Raw genomic sequence first — 22,249 nt, forward strand, 5'->3', positions numbered from 1 at the left:
ATATAGAATTTGAAATATTTGGCATATTATTCGATGCTTACACCCATCGGGGCAATTTCTTAATGGTTATTGTTCTCTCTCGATGAACTGAACCAGCACCTAATTTACATTTTGAAGTTGGAATATCTTTTTGTTGTAGGCTAACAGCCCTCAAGATTTAAGGCTCTTCTATGAGAAGAACAAGACTTTAGTGCCTAAGTGAGTGTCTATCTACGTAATCTTTCGTCTAAAAAAAATATCTAAAATAAGTTTGACAGAAGTGTGTTGTGGTCATCTTTTGTGAGGTGTAAAGCTGTTTTTCCACGAGTGGGAATGCGGAGTGGTACATATTATGTATCATAGAATGCGGGTTTCTGGAAAACATGTAGCCACAGTGCTCTGCCTCTTTCTGCTTTAACACTGGGACTTGGTACAATTTTCTGTCATCAGTTTTCGAAGGATTGTGTCCAGAGCTGTTCCACAGAACTGGGATGGACAAAAAATATTCATCCCACATGTTCATCATAGAATTCAGTTCTGAACAATCAAAAGTAAAAGAGCAGCACGGTGGCATAGTGGTTAGCACTGTTGCCTCACAGCGCCAGGGACCCGGGTTCGAATCCGGCCTCGGGTGACTGTCTGTGTGGAGTTTGCACATTCTCCCCGTGTTTGCGTGGGTTTCCTCCGGGTGCTCCGGTTTCCTCCCACAGTCCAAAGATGTGCGGGTTAGGTTGATTGGCTATGATAAATTGACCCTTAGTGTTAGGGGGATTAAATACGTGGGGTTACGGGGATCGGGTGGGATATGTGTAGGGGTTACGGGGATCGGGTGGGATATGTGTCGGTGCAGGTTCGATGGGCCGAAATGGCCTCTATCTGCACTGTGGGGTTTCTGTGATTACGTTTCAATGTACATATGTAGAAGGGAACTTCTTGCTGGCCATATTCTTCGAGATTGCTACTATTAATTTTGCTTGGAGATTTACTTTGAGGACTGCAATGAGTTCCGAATTAAACTACTTATTCGTGATTAGGATTATACTATTGTCGCTTAGTCATTGTATTATTGTCCTTTTGAACAACTTATTTCTTTGAACTGTCTAGGGTGTTGGAGCTAGGAAATTGAACACTTCCTAGCTCTGTGGCGTCACTGAGCACTAATGGATCTGTTATAGCACTGCTGCACGCAGTGAAAACTCTCTCCCTATAGCTTCAATAACATGCTCTAACTCTGACCTGAGAAGCACACTCCATGCTGCAACACTGAGATTTTCAATTTCCCGCATCATCCACCCTTAAGATCTATCTAAATGAGCTTGTTAATTTGAATCAAATTGTTGACCGTTCTATGCTGTAGAACCAGACTTCCCCTGCAGAATCACATATGACAGTTAAAGCCAAGAGCAGAAGCTTCAATCCCACCATATAATTGGAAAGTATTGCATAGTTTCATGTGCTGATGTCTTTACTAAGGAATGTGGATTGGTAAACATGGGAAGAACGGAGTTTAGAATTATTGACCAATTGACAGGGCAGATAGATGTAGTGTGGTGAGCTTCAGTTACAGCAGTACTTTTCCTCACTCCAATATTAAAGCTGGGCATGCTTAATTTTATTGTTTGGTCTTGCATTATTGCCTCCCTTTGTTTTCTACTGGTGATGGTGATTTATTTATCAAACAGCATCCCAAGTGAAACTTCTAGTCACCTGGGTGGCCTATTGCTTGGCTTGCTTCAGAGAAACCAGAAAGACAGAATGGATTTTGGTGAGTTATTGATTTTCAGTTTCCTCATTTAATATTATAGTTGCAGTCTTTTGGATCTAGTGGATCTCAATTCAGTCATTCAATTCTTTGTTGTATTGACCTCCTACCTTCTCCATCACCAAGACCGCCTACTTCCACCTCTAATATCGCCCGTCTCTGCCTTTGCCTCAGCTCATCTGCTGCTGAAATCCTCATCCATGCCTTTTGTTACCGGTAGACTTGACTATTCCAACGCTCTCTTTGCTGACCTCCCACCTTGTGTACCCTCCCTAAACTTAAGCTCATCCAAAACACTGTTGCCCGTATCCCAACTCGCATCAAAACCCTTTCACCGATCACTCCTGTGCTCGCTGACCTACATTGGCTCCCGGTCCAGCAATGCCACGATTTAAAAATTCTCATTGTTTTAAATTGCTCCATGGCCTCGACACTCCCTATCTCTGTAATCTTCGCCAGCTCCACAACCCTCCGAGATCTCTGCACTCTTCCAATTCTGGCCTCTTGCGCACCCCCAATTGTCATCGCTGGGCCATTGGTGGCTGTGCCTTCAGCTGCCTCAGCCCAAAGCTTTGGAATTCCCTCCTTAAACTACCTCTCCATTCTCCTTTTAAGATGCTCCTTAAAAAACCTACCTGTTTGACCAAGCTTTTGGTTACCTGTCCTAACGGAAAGAACTTGCATTTGTATAGCACCTTTATCGTAATAAAGCTTCCTAAGGTGCTTAACAGGAGTGTTATCAAACAAAATTTAACACCAAGCCACATGAGATATTAGGACAGGTGACCAAAAAGGTAGGTTTTAGGGAGTGGTTTAAAGGAAGATGGAGCGCCTTGGGGCGTTTTACTACGTTAAAGGCACTATATAAATGCAAGTTGTTGTATTATGTTAATAGTGTGTGATACATTGTTAAATTAGAGTTTGTGCACCATCCTTGTGATGTACATATTTATTAAAAAGAAACACTATTTTCTACCCACATCCACAATCTTCTTCCCCAGTCTTTGAGCTAGGAAAGGCCTACCCAGAAATGGCATGACTGCATGTTTGCCAGCCTGTTTACAGGCCCACTTGGGCAATGCAGAGGGGGAATCCACCCCAACCAGTAGAATAGCCCTTTCCGTGAGATGCTGACTCTGGTTGACAAGCTCGCCCCTCGGGAAGGCGACTGTCTGCCAATACTGGAGCTCATACAGGAGTTCCTAATTGAATCTAATTTTGTAGTTCACATGGGTGTTCTTTCAATTTCTGTACAGTAGAAATTAACAGTTTACTTTGAACTTCATACTTGAATCCCAACTGGCTGTTGTGTTTGACTCGGATCACCAGTTGTGCTGTACTTCTACAGCACCAATTACATTTGTGTGCAATAAGAGGATTGAATGTTGAGTTTAAAATGCCATGTTTTCCTGGACAACCAATATATTTACAATACCTTTGAGTCAAATGATTCATATATTTATAGCTTGTAATAAGAGTTTGAGGTAGCTGAAAACCACCAGGATTTTAGAACTTCAAAGAATAAAAGTTGGCGCAAACTCAGAATTTTTGTTTTGCAGAAACATTCTTTAACCATCCTTTCATGGATCAAACATCGTCGGTCAAAAAATGTAAGTGTCTGATTTTATTTATTGAAATTTGTTAGTGGGCTTTACTAAATTGTGGGGGAAATCACTGCAATCACCCTTTTATTTTGATTTCTAGGGCAGCTGATACTAACAATTAATGACTCTTCATAAATTCTACTTGGGCAATGCAGATCCCGCCTCAACCAGTTTACTACCTCCCTCCCAAAGCAACTGACTGTATTTAACCAATTCACCCCCTAGGGGTAACTAATGTCTGCCAGAACAAGAGTTTATACAAGAGTCTAATGTTCACATGGATGTTCTGCCAATTTCTATTCAATGGAAATCAACAGCTTGTATTGATTTGAATTTCATACTTCAATCGCAACTGGCTGTTGAGTTTAACCCAGACCAGCGATTGTACTGGGAAATGGTTTCACCCCCTCCCCATTTATAATCTCTTTTTACATCCAAGTGCATAGATTATGTTTTGTTACTTTGCACCTCCCACATTGCATGCCCATCCATCATGATCAGTAGCAATCGTACGAAGGCAGTCAACTTATCCTGACGCTCTCCTGGCTATTTTGTGTGATTTTTTTTTGAGGGGTGGGGGATGGGTTGGTTAATAGAAGGAGGGGGTGAGTGGAATTTGTATATATATTGTATACACGCTAGTGACCATCTGCAGTTCATCTATTGTTTTACATGTAATTTTGTATGAGGGAGAGTATCGTGAATGATATTTGAGGTCTTTGCCAATTTGTCATTGTTGTCTTTTGGTTTCCTCTTCCTATTGACTCATTGTATATTTCAATGGTGGGAACAACCATTTTAAAAAAAAGGGCTTTTACTGGTTAAAATTCAGCTTAAGAGAATGGTTTTTGAGCCAATAAAAATGTAACAGTTGACAATCATTTCATGAATGGGGACCAGTCAATCTTTATCACCTAAAACGTTATCAAACTCGGAGGTTACTCTCCCGAATGAGCGTAGTCATTAGCAGTCCCCAGAGCCTGAAGGCAGCTGGACAAGTAAACTCTTCCGTAGCACTGGAAAGTTAAACAAACGTTCAAACTATAGCTTCTGCTGCTCATCTTGCTATATTAACTAATGTTCTCGACGTACTATGTTTAAAACAAAAATTAGTAGATGGCCTATCCAAGAAAACAAAATAATTGATGTCAACAGAATGGGAGAGGCTGAAGCTGGCAGAGGGCATAATTTCACAGTAAAGATTATTTCTGTGACTTGAGTGGTATTTTTCTGTTACAGGCATAAAATAGCACTCTGTAGTTATCATATCCTCTCACTGCTGGCATTGTTTTTCAAGCTTCCCTTTACCTCTTTGTACAATGGGTTTAAGGCAAATGGAAGCATGATATTATGGAAATCGCCTATCTCCGTTACTATTCTGTCACTTCATCTTGCCCTGTTGAATTTAGGGCCTGAATAGGGCATGATAGGGAGAGTGCGTGAAATACATTTGATCAATTAAATTGGATATTCTAATGCAAAGCCATAATGAAATATAGCACTTAAATCTAATGGATTGGAATGATTATATCTGCAGCGTGCCCTGTGCCTGTACCCACGTGCCCTGGTTCCGTTTCTGGTAGCTCTTGCAGCAGCTCTCCATCTTGTCATTTTGCATCTCCTCCTGTAAGTAGCCTATTTTATTGATGGATTATTCATTCCACATAGCATGTGACTAAAATTCTACCATTGGTGTTAAATGATGAATTAATCTGACCCTCACTAGTTTCATTAGTTGATAATCATCGGTAGGTGAATGATTTGAAACTGCTGTAAAGATTTCTTGCTTTCACATATTTTATATTTAATTCTAGTTTAGCGAGGCTGATATTCATTTCAGGTCAAAGAATATCCATTTAATAGAGAGATAATCAAGAAAAATTATTAACCTTGGGTTGCAGTTACAGATATTAAACCAGCCCGCAGAGTTGTAGCATGCTCTAATTTATTTGTAGAGAAATTAGCTTGATGCTAATTTCATAGCCCACATAACTCCAATTCTCGCTCATTCCAATTTAATTTGTATTGCAGCTAAGTTTGCATTTTTTGTACCAAAGCTAGCTGTAGAATAAGCTTACAGATATAACCACAGCTTATTTTATACATTTCTGTACGCAGCTTGATATCTGCTCTATTATAAAAGAAAAACAGAAAATGCTGGAAATACTCAGCAGGTCAGGCAGCATCTATGGAGAGAGAAACAGAGTTAAACGTTTCAGATCGATGACCCTTCGTCAAGATATCTGCTCTATTTTGTTGGTATTCTATTATGCCAAGCACACCCAAATTAGTCTCACTATGTGGGTGTACCAAAACAACCTTGTTCCTCTCTTTATTGGCAACTGGATTTGAAGCTCGGACACCAAAGTTGGAATGATGGCATTCTGTCTTTTATGCCACCCTTGCTGATTTAAATTATAGTCCAGTTATGTAATCTTCAACTTGTTCCTCTTATATATTTCATTGCCATTTGTCTTCATCTTTTTGACAATCTCCCAAGCTTAGAAGGTAAAAGGTCTGGTGTGTGGACTTGTCCTTAACTGGGATTTCCCTGATGATAGTTTGTGACGAATATTTTCAGACTCGAGATGGAATTTTTTGCTTCTGTGCAATTTTTCCGTGGAGCAGATTTGCCGAAAAATAAACTTCACTGGAGTGAGACAAGCTCATGTTGCTCAGTAGCAATGCTCAAACTCCAACTCGAGACTTCTGGTTCGTAGCTGCCCGAGCACCTTAGATCACCTTTAAGCGTGTAACCTTTTGTGTTTTGCTGTAGCCCCGAAAACATGGCCAGATAACTTGAAAAGGGTAGGTGATCAACAATGTAGTTGCTATATCAACCTTGTTGCGTGTCCAGCAAATGACATTGTGACACCATCTTTTGTCATGGGATGTTTTGGCTGAGTGGCCAGCTAACCTTTTTCATTTAAAGTGAATTTTTCTATCTAAAGCTGGTGTGCTGTGTAGTCATATGTTTTGGTGCCCAACCCTTCAGAGCAGGCAGAGGCAGACTGTAGAGTTCAAGTATGATTGGGACCAAGTACTGCTTTTCTTCAAGGACATTGGCTTCCAAGGATACTTTAGTGGTTAGGTGTCTTGGTCTGTTTTTGGCACCCTTAACGTACCTTTACCTTTCAGAGACCATCCTAAATTCTGGTTATGATGCTGTGAATAGAGGAATTAATATATTGCAGAGAAAATGGACCAGTCTAATCTTGCCTTGTATTTTATATGGTGAAATAAATATACAACTGCAATCCTCAAAGGGTAATTTTATTTTAAGCAACCCTATATCTAAATCTGTTCTGTGTTCAAGAAGAAACCTTGCAGAATAGCTGCAATTTGTAATTTTATTAGTACAGCTCCATGATTATAAAGGCGAAGTCTAACACTACCTTCTGATATAGGTAGTATAATACAATTTTTTCTTTTTTTTTCAGTCCTTGCCAGACATGCAACGCATACAGGAGGACACTCTGTCCTCCCCGCCTTTGGGTCCGCCTAACTATCTGCAGGTTTCCAAAGACTCTGCCAGCAGTGGCAGTAAGAACTCTTCATGTGACACAGATGACTTTGTTCTAGTTCCACATAGCATCTTTTCCGATCAGTCATGTAAGCAACTGCTCTTTGCTTTTGATGGTTTTGTTTAACTCATCTCAAACGTTCACACTTGTTAATGCAACTATCTAAACAGGAAAGAAAAACTGAGGATTCCTGAACAGCTTGACTGCATTGCTGCAACGTAGGCTATATGGGCGTGCCTACTAATTTGTAGAAGTTAGGCTTTTGTCAGCTTTCCCCCAGCTCCTTTTACGCATTGCATTTCTTCGGAGTTTGGGGTTAAAGCATGTTGCTGTGTAGAGTAAAGGTGCTTTGTTCTGTATGATGATTGGGGGTGCCCAAAATAGAGAAGTGTTTTAATACCCAGCTATCAAGTAATTTGCCTCAATTAGCACAAAAAGTTTGCCAGAAATATAAATACTTTGAAAATGAAGTGAAACCATACTTGTATTCAGTTTCCTGCATAGATTTTTTTTTTTCTGCCCCCCTCCAAATTTTCCATGCATCATATTCAAGGCCACTGATTTATTGTGAATGGATAAGTCAAATTCCCTTATTTTTGCATAGGATTCCAGGATTTTTACCAGCTTTTTAGGGATTGCATACCACGATTCTATGCATTTCCAATTGGGGTAATTGGCTTAAAGAGACTGAAATAAACCAAATTCTGTTTTTATTGCATAGGTTTCTGGGAAATTTAAAGGTATTTTCAGGATTGAATTCCACAATTCCATTCATTTTTAAACGAAAACTGTAAATTGGTGTCCTTGATCATGGTGATATGTGGTAAACACTAACGTTATAGAGCCTTGCAACTTCAAACACTCCTTCACTACAAAGCAAAGCATTTATAATGAATAACAAATGGGTGTTTACATTGTGTCATGGTGATTTACCCAGATTAGCTTGTTCATACTTAATTGTGTGACTTGTAACTACTTAATGGCTTGGTACTATTTTTGTGCAGCTAAATTGTAGTAATGCTGTAGGCTTCCATGGTTTTCACAAATCACTATTAAGGCCCTTCCCCTTCGCCCGGCACCTTCCCGTGCAAGCGGAGGAGATGTAACACCTGCCCCTATACCTCCCCCCTTCCCACTGTCCAGGGCCCCAAACAACCCTTCCAGGTGAAACAGCGATTTACTTGTACTTCTCGCAATCTAGTATACTGTATTCGCTGCTCACGATGCGGTCTCCTCTACATTGGGGAGACCAAACGCAGATTGGGTGACCGCTTTGCAGAACACCTCCGTTCAGTCCGTAAGGGTGACCCTGAGCTTCCGGTCGCCTGTCATTTTAATTCACCGCTCCATTCCCACTCGGACCTCACCGTCCTTGGCCTCTTGTATTGTTCCACGGAAGCTCAACGTAAACTCGAGGAACAGCACCTCCTCTTCCGATTAGGCACTCTGCAGCCTTCCGGACTCAATATCGAGTTCAACAATTTCAGATCATAACCTCGGCCCCTATTACACATTTTTTCTTGTAATTTTTCCACTCCTTTCCCTGCCCCCCCCCCCCCCCCCCCCCTTTCCTTTTGTTTCTCTCTCACACCTGGCAGCTATCTCTTGCCCTGCTAGTACACTTTACACCTAATCTCAGCCTATTACCATCTCGACTAGCTCTTTTATTTCTTTCACTTCTTTTGTCTGATCGAAGCCCTGCCTTCGATCTAATTTCTTTTCTTTCCAGTTTTGAAGATGGGTTCGACCCGAAACGTCAACTCAAATTTCTCTCCACGGATGTTGCCTGACCTGCTGAGTTTTTCCAGCATTTTCTGTTGTTATTTAGGCTTCCATGGTACTAGGTTCCAATATTTCTCATCAGTGTTTTCACAAATCACTATTAAGGCTGGTTGCTCCAGTTTCTTCTGGTTTCAGAAGGTCCAAAATTTACACTTTTGTTAAGCCTAGGTTATGGCGCAGTAGATATTAGCTGTTTTTATGTTGGGTTTAGTGCAGCATTACTGACTCTGACTACCAACATGCAGGTGTCCAAAGATGGTGGTGGCAACCCTAGAGTAAACTTGTTGGATTTGCTAAGACCTACTGCCGGGAAGACCTGGTAAAAAACTGCATTTTCACAGTGATCAACCTTAACAAATCCAGGAAGTTTACTGTGGTTTCTGTTGGATTTGCAAGACCTGCAATTTGGAACCCGGTAGCCTTAAAATGCCACTAATCACAATATGAAAGCAGCCATTGACTCTATAGAGTTCTAGGGATTGATGCAAACATTCAGACATGTTCTCCACTTGGCCATTTGTGGATTATCCACAAAGACTACTAAGTCAGACAGTTATTTTTTAATTTTAAGGAAGAAAGCACTTGCATTTTTACAGTACCTTCAGGATCTCAGGCGTCCCAAAGTGCTTCATAGCCATTGAAGTACTTTTGAAGTGTAGTCACTGTTATAATGTAGGCAAACACGGCACCCAATTTGCACACAAGATCTCACAAACTGCAATGAGATAAATAAGCAGATAACCTGTTTCAGTGATGCTGGCTGAGGGATAAATGTTGGCCAGGTTAGTGGGAGAACTCCCCTGCTCCTCTTCAAATAGTGGCATGGGATCTTTTATGTGCACCTGAGAGGCAGATAGGTCCTCGGTTTAATATCCCATCCAAAAGACGGCACCTCCAGCAGTGCAGCACTCACTCCCATAGTACTGCAGTGGATTGTCAGCCTAGATCATGTACTTAAGTCTCTGGCCATCAAACCATAAAAGAGGCGAGAGTGCGACCATTGAGCCAAGTTTAATGCCTAAAGGGCAGCTGGTGCTGAAACTGCAACAGGCTGAATTGGCCCAAATTGGGTCTTTTTGAATGAGCCGGAAATGGATCAGTTGAAGAGCTATTTTGGGTTTGAAACTTGATTTGCTACTTGTTCCTAATTAATTATACTCAAATAATATATCACCAAACGTTGTTCTGTTGTAACCATGTAAAATAAATACAGGATCAGAAGATTTTTTGTTTACAAATTGTGTAGTCTTTTTTAAAAATCCAACTCCTTTTTAGAAGTTATCGCACCCAACAACACATGTAAATACTTAGCTATCTTTAACCATTGTGTTGTTCTTGGAAAGAATTTTGGTGTTTCCAACAAAGTTTATGCTTCTAAGTCTGTTCTGAAACTTCATACAGATGACATGCCATTGGGGACGGTTGGCAGACGAGCTTCCAGTGAATTTTTGATGTGTGGAGGGTACGTATGAGTCAACTAAAATTCTATAGTTTGTGATTGTTGAATAGTGATGGAGGAATGACCTTGGAGTCATGCTATGTCCATTAGAAAACATGACGTGAACAAGATGCACATAGAGAGATACTGTTTGTTTATAAACTGCTGGTAAAACCAGTTGCAGTGGAGTAAGTTAGTTACTTGGACAGTGATTTTAGGATTAGAGGGGACACGAGTTCAAAACTCAAAATGCTTGAGCAAGGCTGTAAACTAGAATTTGTCCCCTCCCCGCCCCCAGGATAGTAGAAATGTGAACCCCAAGAGAAGGTTGCTGATTCGGGCTCACCTTTAAAAGGAGCCGGATCAACATCACTTGAGAATTGAGGGTTAATAGCATGTTTCATTTTTCTTTTTCCAGAGGAGATAGGAGAAGGAACTTGAGTGTAGAAATTACTTTGGACCATAATAACAAATGAATCATTAATACTCTTGTATGACCTTTCCCTCTTTGGTGTTTTAACAGAAGTGTTAGCCCATTTACAATACTGTACATGGTTTAACTTTTTCAATAAAAACCATACAAAGGAATGCAATACAAATACTTTGTCCACTAATATTTCCAACAGTAGTTTCTCGGCTTTTGTGCTCCTTTTAGAGGATCAGCTGTGTGGTTGGTGGGTGGGGGGCTGGGAGAATTAGAGTTCATTAAAGAATATATGGACCTATGGGTGGGATGGGCCAATGGCCTTTTTCACTTTGGACTTTATATTATGTTCTTATCCAATGCCCAATCTCAACTTGAATCTATATCTGAACGAACGTTGTCTGTATAAGACCGCTTGAATACCATTCCATGGAATGCTTGCTATAAACATACTTCATTATTATTGAGTATCTTGAGAAACAGCATCATTGATTAGACAATTATTCACTTGATAAAATGTGATGCTGGGGATCGTCAGACACACACAACTGTCAGTTTAGCCTCATTTCAATCTGTTTGTCTTCCCTGGTTTCTGGGTGGGATGCATTCCTTTACCAGGCTATGCAACCTTAGAAGATGAAAAATGAACATAGTGCATTTTGCTCTGTAACAAACAGCTCTGTGTTGTTTTGCATGACACCGTATTGTGTTTGTATGTGTGAACTGTGTTGATGTCTAGACATATTCATTCACTCGAGTAAAACAATCTTGTTGAAGTACGAACTCTTGCAAATATTAGATTGCAGCATTACATCTCTGCACAATAAATATTCACTTAACTTTTTTCTATTCAATCAGTTTAAAAGTTCTTTCTAATCTTTTAATAATTTTATGTATCAATGACTGAATAATAAATTATGCTTTTGTTTTACTAAATATATTTGTGATAGGTTTTTACTGCTGAGATGCAAATAACAATCCAAGCAAAGGAGATTAACAAAAAAGAGAGCCGCATTAACTGTACCAAAAATTCAAGCTTTTATTGACTGTCAACTTTGCTCATGTGAAAGATCTGTAACTCAGTGGTAAAATAAAAATCAATATTACTCAACAGTGTATTCTCAAGGAAGTCCTGAGAAAAGGTTCATGGCAAATGTTTGCTTTTAGCTAGCCAGGGGGAGGCTGTGTTGAGGTATGAGCCTTGAGGCTGAAATATTAAAGTTCACGGGGGCAAATATTAGATTCAAAATAGAAAAGTAAATCAGCATCTTCGATTTTCTTTCTCCACAAACTTATTAGGCAGTCACCTTTAACCTCTTCAGGGGGCTCAGCAGCTCTGCAGAGACCTTCCTCAGCTTCATCCAGGTCAAGCTCTTCTAGCTCGGCCAACAGGTAGGACCTTCATGTAAAGTTTATAAAGGAATAAGCATCCAGGGGTAGAGTTTCCGCTTTGGGCGCAATCGGGAAATTATAGCCAAAATTCGCTTGAAATTGCGCTTTAGGTTTCTGCTAAAATTCATTTTGCATAATCACAAATCTAAAATCTTCCATGAACCATCGCAATCGGGCAGCGTAATAGAACATAATTGTTTCTTTTTTTCCATTAAAAAGTATTCTTTGTGTTTAAGAGTGATAACCTGGTGCAGTTTTATTAATACAGCTGACACTGTATTTATCACCAATAATAAGCATTGTTAATAAGGGTGTCCAGTCTTCCGCCTGTGAATAACTTGATTTAAAATAATTAAAAATGACTTTTTTTTAAAAAAACCATAGTGAAACATTTAATAGTTTCATTGGTGTGCACTAGTCAGTTTCTGAATAAATTAAATATTTTTTGATATAAAAAAACTTTTAAAACTAGCACAATTTGAAGAGCCTTCCCGAACCAGCACAGTCGGCGGACTCTCTCAATTTTGACCTGGGGGCGTGGCCTGTTTTTGTGGCCGGAGCCTAAATCAGGCGAATTGAATGGTGAACCAGCGTAAAAGATCGTGCAAGTGCTTTTGGGCATAGCTCACCTACGTTTTAAAGTCCCCGATCTCTTGCGCTGGTTCAGCCGATTCGGCCCACATTGCACTCGAATCTGGGTGCAAAACTAGTGGAAAAAAGCAGAAACATCCCCCCCCCCCAGTGTTTAATTATCGGTTAAAGAGACACATTGAAGTCATCTGAAACTAGATTGAAGAAACCGAATGGAGTTTACAATTTCTTTTTACCATTGAGGCATGAGTATTAATAACTGAAAGAGTTGTGATGGATTATAGTTTAAAATTTTGGGTAACTATTTTTCAGATCAGCACACTTGAGATTTTTGACTAGCAATAGCAATTTTTGTGATGTTAATTAATGCATTTTAGGGAACTTTCAACGTAAGAGCCTATGTTTACAACATCCTATGGAAAGCAACAAAACTCTGTTTTTCTGTTAAGTGGAGCATGATGAATTTTCATTGTACAGCGTCGAAAGTAACGCCATGTCCCCTGTCATGTGGCATCACTAAATCAAAACTACTGTTGTTGAAAATCACCTGCATTTATCAAGTTTACTAACTGCCATGTAATATATAAGTACTAATAACAAGCTAATGGTGGGTTGGTGCAATGTAATGCACTGAGCAACCTTCAATATTTGACCTTTTAGCACAGTATTTTATACCATAACAGTCATTTTATGAATCATTTTCATGTCATGGACGTTCTCAGATTCTACCTACAGGAGCTATCCTTTTGAACATTTAGTTTTTTTTTAAAAGAAAATGAATGTATAAACATCCTAAATCCACTCCGCATATCTAAGGATCAATTATCATTCACTGTTTCCTCCTGCAGTGGAACAAAACCACAGAGAAATCTGTTGCACCAGTAAAACCTATTATTTTCTTTTAATCCATTTTGCCTAATGCATTGTCAAACTAATTATGGTATAAATAAGCATGTTACAAAAACCAGTGGAATATGTTTATAATCCCTCTTGTGGTGCTGACCAGATCTTGCTGCTGATTTCATTGTGGCTTATCTAGTCAGCCAACTTGTGGGGCACAAATACTTCTCCATGGGACTTCATATTGTGTCTTCTATGTAATCGTGGGGAGTTTTTTGGACGGTAGGTGGCATTTCTACTGAACTAAATGTTCTTGGGTTTTGTACACTTCTTAAATTCTACTTTGTACTTCTAGCATTAGGAATTCCAAGAGAAACCTTCAGTCCTTCAAAGCTTCAGATTTATGTTGTGTAGCATCCATCTGTGGATAGCTCCTACCTTCATAAATTCAAAACCTTTGGATTTGTACCAAATCCAGAATAAAAACCATATCAATCTATTCATTTAAAAATTGGTTCACTTATCTTTAAAGCAAGATGAGTTCTCTTATACTGGCTTTGGTGCCATCTTAAGTGCTTCAGAAATCTTTGCACTCATTTCAGTATTATCTCATCATCCAGTGATTGCTTTATAAATCCAAAATTAATATCACTTTCTCCACTACAGTGGTTCTTAAATGCTTTCTTTGTAGCTTGAGTAATTTGTGTCAGACATGCACCAAAATAATCAGCTCTCATCACAACAAAATTGCTGGAAGAACGAAGTTGAATTTACATAGCAACTGATCATGTACTCAGGAAGTCCCAAAGCGTGTCACAGCCAGTGAATGACCTTTGAAGTGAAGTCACTGTTGTGTAAGCAAACACAGCTGCCACTTCCTCACAAATGGCAAATGAGGTGAAGAACCTGTTGACCTGTTTATGATGGTGTTGGTTACAGTTGGCCAGGGCACCAGGTGAACTCACTGCTCTTGAACTAGTGCAATAGAATCTTTCACTTTTACCACAGGGCTTTGCGTTAACGTATCATCTAAAAGATGGCACCTCTGACGAGCAACACTTGGCCAGTGCTGCACTGAAGTGTCAGACTAAGCTTTGTGAACATGCTCTGGAGTGCCGCTCAAACCTATCACCTTGTGATTGCGGGGCAATAGTGCTACCAACTGAGCTAAGCTGATATTTAATACTACCCTATTTGACCCTTCAACTTCAACCATACTTGAACAGAACATTTTTTTTAATTAAAGTGAGACGTTGGCAATTCTCTGGCAAAAGCATCCTGCTCCTTTGTTTGGCCTGTCAGGAGTTGCATTTGAGTGGTGTGGGCCGGTTTCCCACCTCAAACTAAGGTAGGTTTCCTTTGTTCATGAAGACCAAGATGAGACTTGAAATTTGCTTTCTGGAGGAAGGTGGTGTAAATATTCCAACTGGGATTTAAATTCCAGCTGCGGAGTCGTGTGGATCGTTGTATTGTTGCTATTGGCCTGCCTCAAACATGTCGGTTTCAGTCTAGTAGAATAACTGGCTCAACAGCAAGTATCTGAAGTGCAGAAAAGTTCCTGGAGAGATTAACAAATGTGCCTAGGCTCAGTTTTTACTTATTTAATTCCATCAAATTAATGCAAATTAGTTATACTTTAACTGTCTTAATGGCTCAATGGTTAAATGCACCAATGAGTCCTACATATCAGAAAGGTCCCAGGTTTAATCCTTGGTCTGAGCTTTGCTGATATCTAGGACATCCATAGAGCATTATAACTCAGCCAAAGGTTGCCAGTACCATTGTTCATTGTCCTTCAAAGGAAAGTGCACGCGTGTGGATGTTGCAATCGATTATTGTGCCTCCCACAGTCAGTACCCTGCCTGTACTTGATGTCTATGCTCACTTGAGAAGAATGGCCAATTAATAGTCACTAAAGGCCCACCAGTGCCCATGGAACTCTACTGCAGACGAGGTTGGGGTGGAGCAGAGAAAAAAAAATCAGTGTTGCTGTCTTGTGGGTGATTGTATGTAGTACATATTTCTAAATATTCATTTGCAAATGAAATACTAATTTGAAGGCTGCAAAAGACAGGATTTCCAAATACTCCCATTTCCCTGCATTGATGTCCTTAATTTATATTTTTTGTATTGTAAATAAAAGTGAGGAAAGCTGCTTCAGTGCTCTGTTAATAGTAACAGTTAGGTCATATTTTTCACAAATGTGTACATAATGTACATTTTTGCTGATGAGAAATTACAAATGGAGATTGAGCTGACTGTACTGGATTTTTTTTTCTGCGTGTATGTTAAGATAATGCAGTTTTTCTTCCTTTAAGACTCCATTGGATCCGCAGCCCTGTGGCGCAATGGGTTGGTGTATCAACGCAGTACGCCACGGAGTAATGGGATACGCGTTCACACCGGTGAGTTCCCAATTTATGGCCAAGTTGTTGGGAAGGTGCCCAACAAAAGGTGCTTCCCTACAAAAAGGGAGGAGGGAAATCAGTGGGTGAGTGAACTGCACTACCACCTACACATCTCCTAGCAGCTGCTTACAGAGCAGCGTAGAGACCTGGGAGAATGACGCCTACCCACCCTTTTGGCCAGAGAGTGATGAAAGGTGAGAGGGACCATGAAGTAGGTGAAAAGAAATAACCCAAAAAGTTGGTTTATGTTGCTGTCTAACGTCCAGCAACTCGCATTTTATTTTTTGAGCACTCGTCATCGGCTTCTGCCAACTACGTTAACTGCAGTAGATTACGAACAAAGCACTTGCTTTTTTACGGGATCATTGGACACCTGTTTATTGCAAAGTTGAATCCAAGTCTATTATTAAGGAATGTCTATGTATTCGCCCCGGTCAACTGGCTTTTTTCAATTTTTTGTTCTAAATTTTATTCAACTTTGTTTGTGCTGCTTAACTAAAGGATGTACAATAGGGAGTGGTTGGTGGTTTATGCAGAATAAACACTGGGTGGTGACCTTGCAACTCACAAGCATGACCAGTAAAAATGATTTACTGTAATTGTGATATGAGTGGTTTGTTTTGAATAAAACTACCCAGTGTATTTTCTATTTGCGAATCAAATGTACTTTTTAAAAAATAGAGTTTTAGGTTTTAGTTCTTTTTTGTTTGATCTTTGGGCTTACTGAACAGCATAGATGTATTTTCATAATTGTATTTAAATAGCAACCATTTTTATGCTATTGGTTTACTTAAAATCCACAAGTAGCTCAGTGGAAATGGAATCCATTGGTATATGTTTCTAAATAAAGAGAATTGAAGTTCAGTTGGCAGTAAGAGTGCTACATTTGGTCTCCATTTCCCTTGCATAGGTTCATGAGTAGGCTGGTCAGCCTCTCGCACCTGTTCTGCTATTCAGTCAGATCATGCCTGATCTGTATCTCCACTCCATTTTACACGCCTTTGCTCTGTATCCCTTGATACCCTTACCTAACCAAAATCTGTCGATCTCAGTCTTGAAAATTTCAATTGACCCCCCAGCACCCACAACCTTTTGGGACAGTTTTCCAGATTTCCACTACCTGTTGTGCGAAGAAGAACATAAGAAACAGGAGCAGGAGTAGGCCAGTCGGCCCCTCGAGCCTGCTCTGTCATTCAATGAGATCATGGCTGATCCAATCTTGGCCTCAACACCACTTTCCCGCTCTCTCCCCATACCCCTTGACTCCCTTGAAGTTCAAATGTCTGTCAATCTCCGCCTTGAATATATTCAATGACTCCACCTCCACAGCTTTCTAGGGTAGAGAATTCCAAAGATTCACGACCCTCTGAGAGAAGAAATTCCTCCTCATCTCCGTCTTAAATGGGCGACCCCTTATTCTGAAACTATGCCCCCTAGTTCTAGATTCCCCCACGAGGGGAAACATCCTCTCAACATCCACCCTGTCAACCCCCCTCAGAATCTTATATGTTTCAGTAAGATCACACCTCATTCTTCTAAACTCCAGTGTGTATAGGCCCAAGCTGCTCAACCTTACTTCATACGTCAACCCCTTCATCCCAGGAATCAACCTAGTGAACCTTCTCTGCACTGCCTCCAATGCAAGTATATCCCTCCTTAAATATGGAGACCAAAACTGTACGCAGTACTCCAGGTGCGGTCTCGCCAGCGCCCTGTAAAGTTGCATCAAAACTTCCCTACTTTTATACTCCATACCCCTTGCAATAAAGGCCAACATTCCATTAGCCTTCCTAATTACTTGCTGTACCTGCATGCTAACTTACTGTGTTTCATGTACTAGGACCCCCAGATCCCTTTGTACCACAGCATTTGTAGTCTCACTCCATTTAAATAATTTGCTTTTTCATTCTTCCTTCCAAAGTGGAGAACCTCACATTTTCCCACATTGTGCTCCATCTGCCAACTTCTTGCCCACTCACTTAACCTATCTATATCCCTTTGCAGGCTCTTTGTGTCCTCCTCACAACTTGCTAACTCACCTATCTTTGTATTATCAGCAAATTTGGCTACAGTACACTCGGTCCCTTCATCCAAGTCATTAATATAGATTGTAAATATTTGAGGCCCCAGCACTGATCCCTGTGGCACCCCACTAGTTACCGTTTGCCAACCTGAAAATGACCCATTTATCCTGACTTTCTGTTAGTTAGCCAATCCCCGATCCATGCCGATATATTACTCCCAATCCCGTGCGCTCTTATCTTGTGCAGTAACCTTTTATGTGGCACCTTATCGAATGCCTTCTGGAAATCCAAGTACACTACATCCTCTGGTTCCCCTTTATCCACCCTGTTTGTTACATCCTCAAAGGACTCTAGCAAATTTGTCAAACACGATTTCCCTTTCATAAAACCATATTGACACTGCTTGATTGTCTTATGATTTTCTAAATGTCCTGCTATTATCTCCTTTATCATGGATTCCAGCATTTTCCCAATGACAGATGTTAGGCTAACTGGCCTATAGTTTCCTGCTTTCTGTCTCCCTCCTTTCTTGAATAATGGCGTTACATTTGCGGTTTTCCAATCCGCTGGGACCTCTCCAGAATCCAGGGAATTTTGGTAGATTACAACCAACGCATCCACTATCTCTGCATTCACTTCTTTTAAGACCCTAGGATGCATGCCATGCGCTCTACCCTTTCCAAGGCTAATGTATCCTTTCAGAGGTGCGGTGCCCAATACTGAACGAATACACCAGATGGGGTTCTGGCCAAGGCGGTGTACCGCTGAATCATAAATTCCTTTCCTTTGTATTACAGCCCCATTGAGATAAAGGCCAGCATACCATTAGCCTTTTTGATTATTTTTTGTACCTGTGGGCTAGCTTTTAGCGTTTTGTGTACCTGGACACCCATATTTCTGCTCCTCCACAGTTCCTAGCCTCTTGCTTCGGAATCCAAAAGTCGTCTTTCTATAGGCGTATAAATAGTAAATGGGTAGTAAGAGGAGAGGTGGGGCCGATTAGGGACCAAAAAGGAGACCTACGTGTGGAGGCAGAGGGCATGGCTGAGGTACTAAATGAGTACTTTGCATCTGTCTTTACCAAGGAAGAAGGTGCTGCCAAAGTCATAGTGAAAGAGGAGATAGTTGAGATACTGGTTGGGCTAAAAATTGATAGAGAAGGTACTAGAAAGGCTGGCTGTACTTAAAGTAGACCAGATGGGATGCATCCTAGGATGCTGAGGGAAGTAAAGGTGGAAATTGCGGAGGTACTGGCCATAATCTTCCAATCCTCCTTGGATATGGGGGTGGTGCCAGAGGACTGGAGAATTGCAAATGTTACACCCTTGTTCAAAAAAGAGTGTAAGGATAAACCCAGCAACTGCAGGCTAGTCAGCTTAAGCTCGGTGGTGGGAAGCTTTTAGAAACGATAATCCGGGACAAAATAAAAAGCCACTTGGACAAGTGTGGATTAATTAAGGGAAGCCAGCACGGATTTGTTAAAGGCGAATCCTGTTTATAAGTAACTTGATTGAGTTTTTTGATGAGATAACAGAGAGGGTTGATGAGGGCAATGTGGTTGACGTGGTGTACATGGACTTCCAAAAGGTGTTTAATAAAGTGCCACATAATAGGCTTGCCAGCAAAGTTGAAGCCCATGGAATAATGGTGAATGGTTGGTTGTTTTTTGGACTGGAGGAAGGTATACAGTGGTGTTCCCCAGGGATCGCTACTAGGACCACTGCTTTTCTTGATATATATTAATGACTTGGACTTGGGTGTACAGGGCACTATTTCAAAATTTGCAGATGACACAAAACTTGGAAGTATAGTGAACTGTGAGGAGGATAGGGATAGATTTCAAGAGGACATAGACAAGCTGTTAGAATGGGTGGACACATGGCCGATGAAATTTAACGCAGGAAAGTGCGACTGACACATTTTGGTAGAAAGAATGAGGAGAGTCAATATAAACTAAAGGGTACAATTCTATTGGTGCAGGAACAGAGAGACCGGGGGGTATATGTGCACAAATCGGTGAAGGTGACCGGGCAGGTTGAGAGAGCGCGTGGGATCCTGGGCTTTATAATTAGAGGCAGCGTACAAAAGCAAGGAAGTTATGATGAACCTTTATAAAACACTGGTTCGGCCATGACTGGAGTATTGTGTCCAATTCTGGGCATTGCACTTTAGGAAGGATGTGAAGGCTTTAGCAAGGGTGCAGAAAAGATTTACAAGAATGGTTCCAGGGATGAGGGATTACAGTTACGTGGATAGACTGGAGAAGCTGGGGTTGTTCTCCTTAGAGCGGAGAAGATTGAGGGGAGATTTGATAGAGGTGTTCAAAATCATGAGGGGTCTAGACAGAGTAGAGAGAAACTGTTCCCATTGGCGGAAGGGTCGAGAACCAGAGGACACAGGTTTAAGGTGATTGGCAGAAGATCCAAAGGCGACATGAGGAAAAACTTCTTTATGCAGCGAGTGGTTATGATCTGGAATGCACTGCCTGAAAGGGTGGTGGAGGCAAATTCAATAGTGGCTTTCAAGAGGGAATTGGATAAATACATGAAGGAAAACAAAATTGCAGAGCTAAGGGGAAAGGGCGGGCGAGTGGGACTAGCTGAATTGCTCTTGCAGAGAGCTGGCACAGGCTTGACGGACCGAATGGCCTCCTACTGTGCTGTAACGATTCTGTGTGTCCCTACTCCACATATGGGGCGGCCTTCTGATTTGGATGTAAACTGAAGATAGAATTATGCCCATCTTGGTCAAATAGTCTGCCACCACTCCTCCTGAGGCCCCCACCATCACAGAAGCCAGCCTTTAGCCAATTCGATTCACTCTACGTGATATCAAAAAATGGCTGAGCACATGGAATACAGCAAAGGCTATGGGCCCTGACAACATCCCAGCGGTCGTTCTGAAGGCTTGTGCTCCAGAACTAGCCACACCTCTAGTCAAGTTCCAGTACAGCTACAACACTGGCATCTACCTGACAATGTGGAAAAATTCCCAGGTATGTCCTGTCCACAAAAAGCAGGACAAATCCAATCTGGCCAATTACCGCCCCATCAGTCTACTCAATCATCAGCAAAGTGATAAAGTGTCGTTGACGGTGCTGTCAATCGGCATGTACTCACCAATAACGTACTCACCAATAACATTCTCACCAATGGTCAGTTTGGGTTCTGCCAGGACCACTTGGCTCCAGACCTCATTACAGCCTTGGTCCAAACATGGAGAAAAGAGCTGAATTGCAGAGGTGAGTTGAGAGTGACTGCCGTTGACATCAAGGCAGCATTTGACCGAGTGTGGCATCAAGGAGCCCTAATAAAATTGAAGTCTATGGGAAGCGAGGAAAAGTCTCCACTGGCTGGAGTCATACCTAGCACAAAGGAAGATGGTTGTGGTTGTTGGAGGTCAATCATCTCAGCCTCAGGGCAGTGTCCTAGGCCCAACCATCTTCAGCTGCTTCATAATGATCTTCCTTCCATCATAAGGTCAGAAGTGGGATGTTTGCTGATGATTGCACAGTGTTCAGTTTCATTCCTAATTCCCCAGATAATGAAGCAGTCCATGCCCGCATGCAGCAAGACCTCGACGACATTCAGGCTTGGGCTGATAAGCAGCAAGTAACATTCGTGCCACACAAGTACCAGGCAATGACTATCTCCAACAAGAGAGAGTCTAACCACTGCCCCTTGACATTCAACGGCATTACCATTACCGAATCTCCCACCATCAACAACCTGGGTGGGGGGGGGTCACCATTGACCAGAAACTTAACTGGACTAGCCACGTAAATACTGTGGCCACAAGAGTAGGTCAGAGGCTGGGTATTCTGTGGCGTGTGTTTCACCTCCTGACTCCCCAAAGCCTTTCTACCACCTACAAGGCACAAGTCAGGAGTGTGATGGAATACTCTCCACTTGGCTGGATGAGTGCAGCTCCAACAACACTCAAGAAGCTCGACACCATCCAGGACAAAGCAACCCACTTGATTGGCACCCCATCTGCCACCTTAAACATTCACTCCCTCCACTACCGGAGCACTGTGGCTGCAGTGTGTACCATCTACAAGATGCACTGCAGCAACACGCCAAGGCTTCTTCAGCAGCACCTCCCAAACCCATGACTTCTACCACCTAGAAGGACAAGGGCAGCCAGCACATGGGAACACCATCACCTGCAAGTTCCCCTCCAAGTTACACACCATCCTGACTTGGAAATATATCGCTGTTTCTTCATCGTCGCTGGGTCAAAATCCCGGAGCTCCCTCCCTAACAGCACGGTGGGAGTACCTTCACCACACGGACTGCAGCAGTTCAAGGCGGCGGCTCACTACCACCTTCTCGAGGGCAATTACGGATGGACAATAAGTGCTGGCCTTGCCAGCGACGCCCACATCCCATAAATGAATTTTTTTTTGAATGAAGAATGGCCACTTGAGCAAGGTACTGGCAACTCTAGAATGAACCTAGCTTCAGTCACTGTTGTAACAG

At 41.5% G+C, this 22,249-nt stretch overlaps 1 protein-coding gene across 8 annotated transcripts in view; it reads left to right on the top strand.

Annotated features, from left to right (window-relative positions):
• The window catches only part of ulk2 (unc-51 like autophagy activating kinase 2), a 110,629-nt gene that overhangs the window by 60,151 nt on the left and 28,229 nt on the right, over positions 1–22,249 (top strand). For 6 of the 8 annotated variants that reach the window (XM_085964766.1, XM_085964770.1, XM_085964767.1 and 3 more), the window contains exons 9-15: positions 140–198; positions 1,662–1,744; positions 3,301–3,351; positions 4,883–4,971; positions 6,786–6,957; positions 10,053–10,113; positions 11,813–11,905. In XM_085964766.1, coding sequence (XP_085820892.1) covers positions 140–198; positions 1,662–1,744; positions 3,301–3,351; positions 4,883–4,971; positions 6,786–6,957; positions 10,053–10,113; positions 11,813–11,905 — 608 coding nt within the window. The remainder of the gene's footprint in view (positions 1–139; positions 199–1,661; positions 1,745–3,300; positions 3,352–4,882; positions 4,972–6,785; positions 6,958–10,052; positions 10,114–11,812; positions 11,906–22,249) is intronic. The other 2 variants (XM_085964768.1, XM_085964773.1) reach the window with 1 other exon arrangement.

This window comes from Somniosus microcephalus, chromosome 22, assembly GCF_052327205.1.
Source record: "Somniosus microcephalus isolate GS21.2 chromosome 22, FLI_Smic_1.0, whole genome shotgun sequence".
In the NCBI taxonomy this organism is placed as follows: Eukaryota; Metazoa; Chordata; class Chondrichthyes; order Squaliformes; family Somniosidae; genus Somniosus; species Somniosus microcephalus.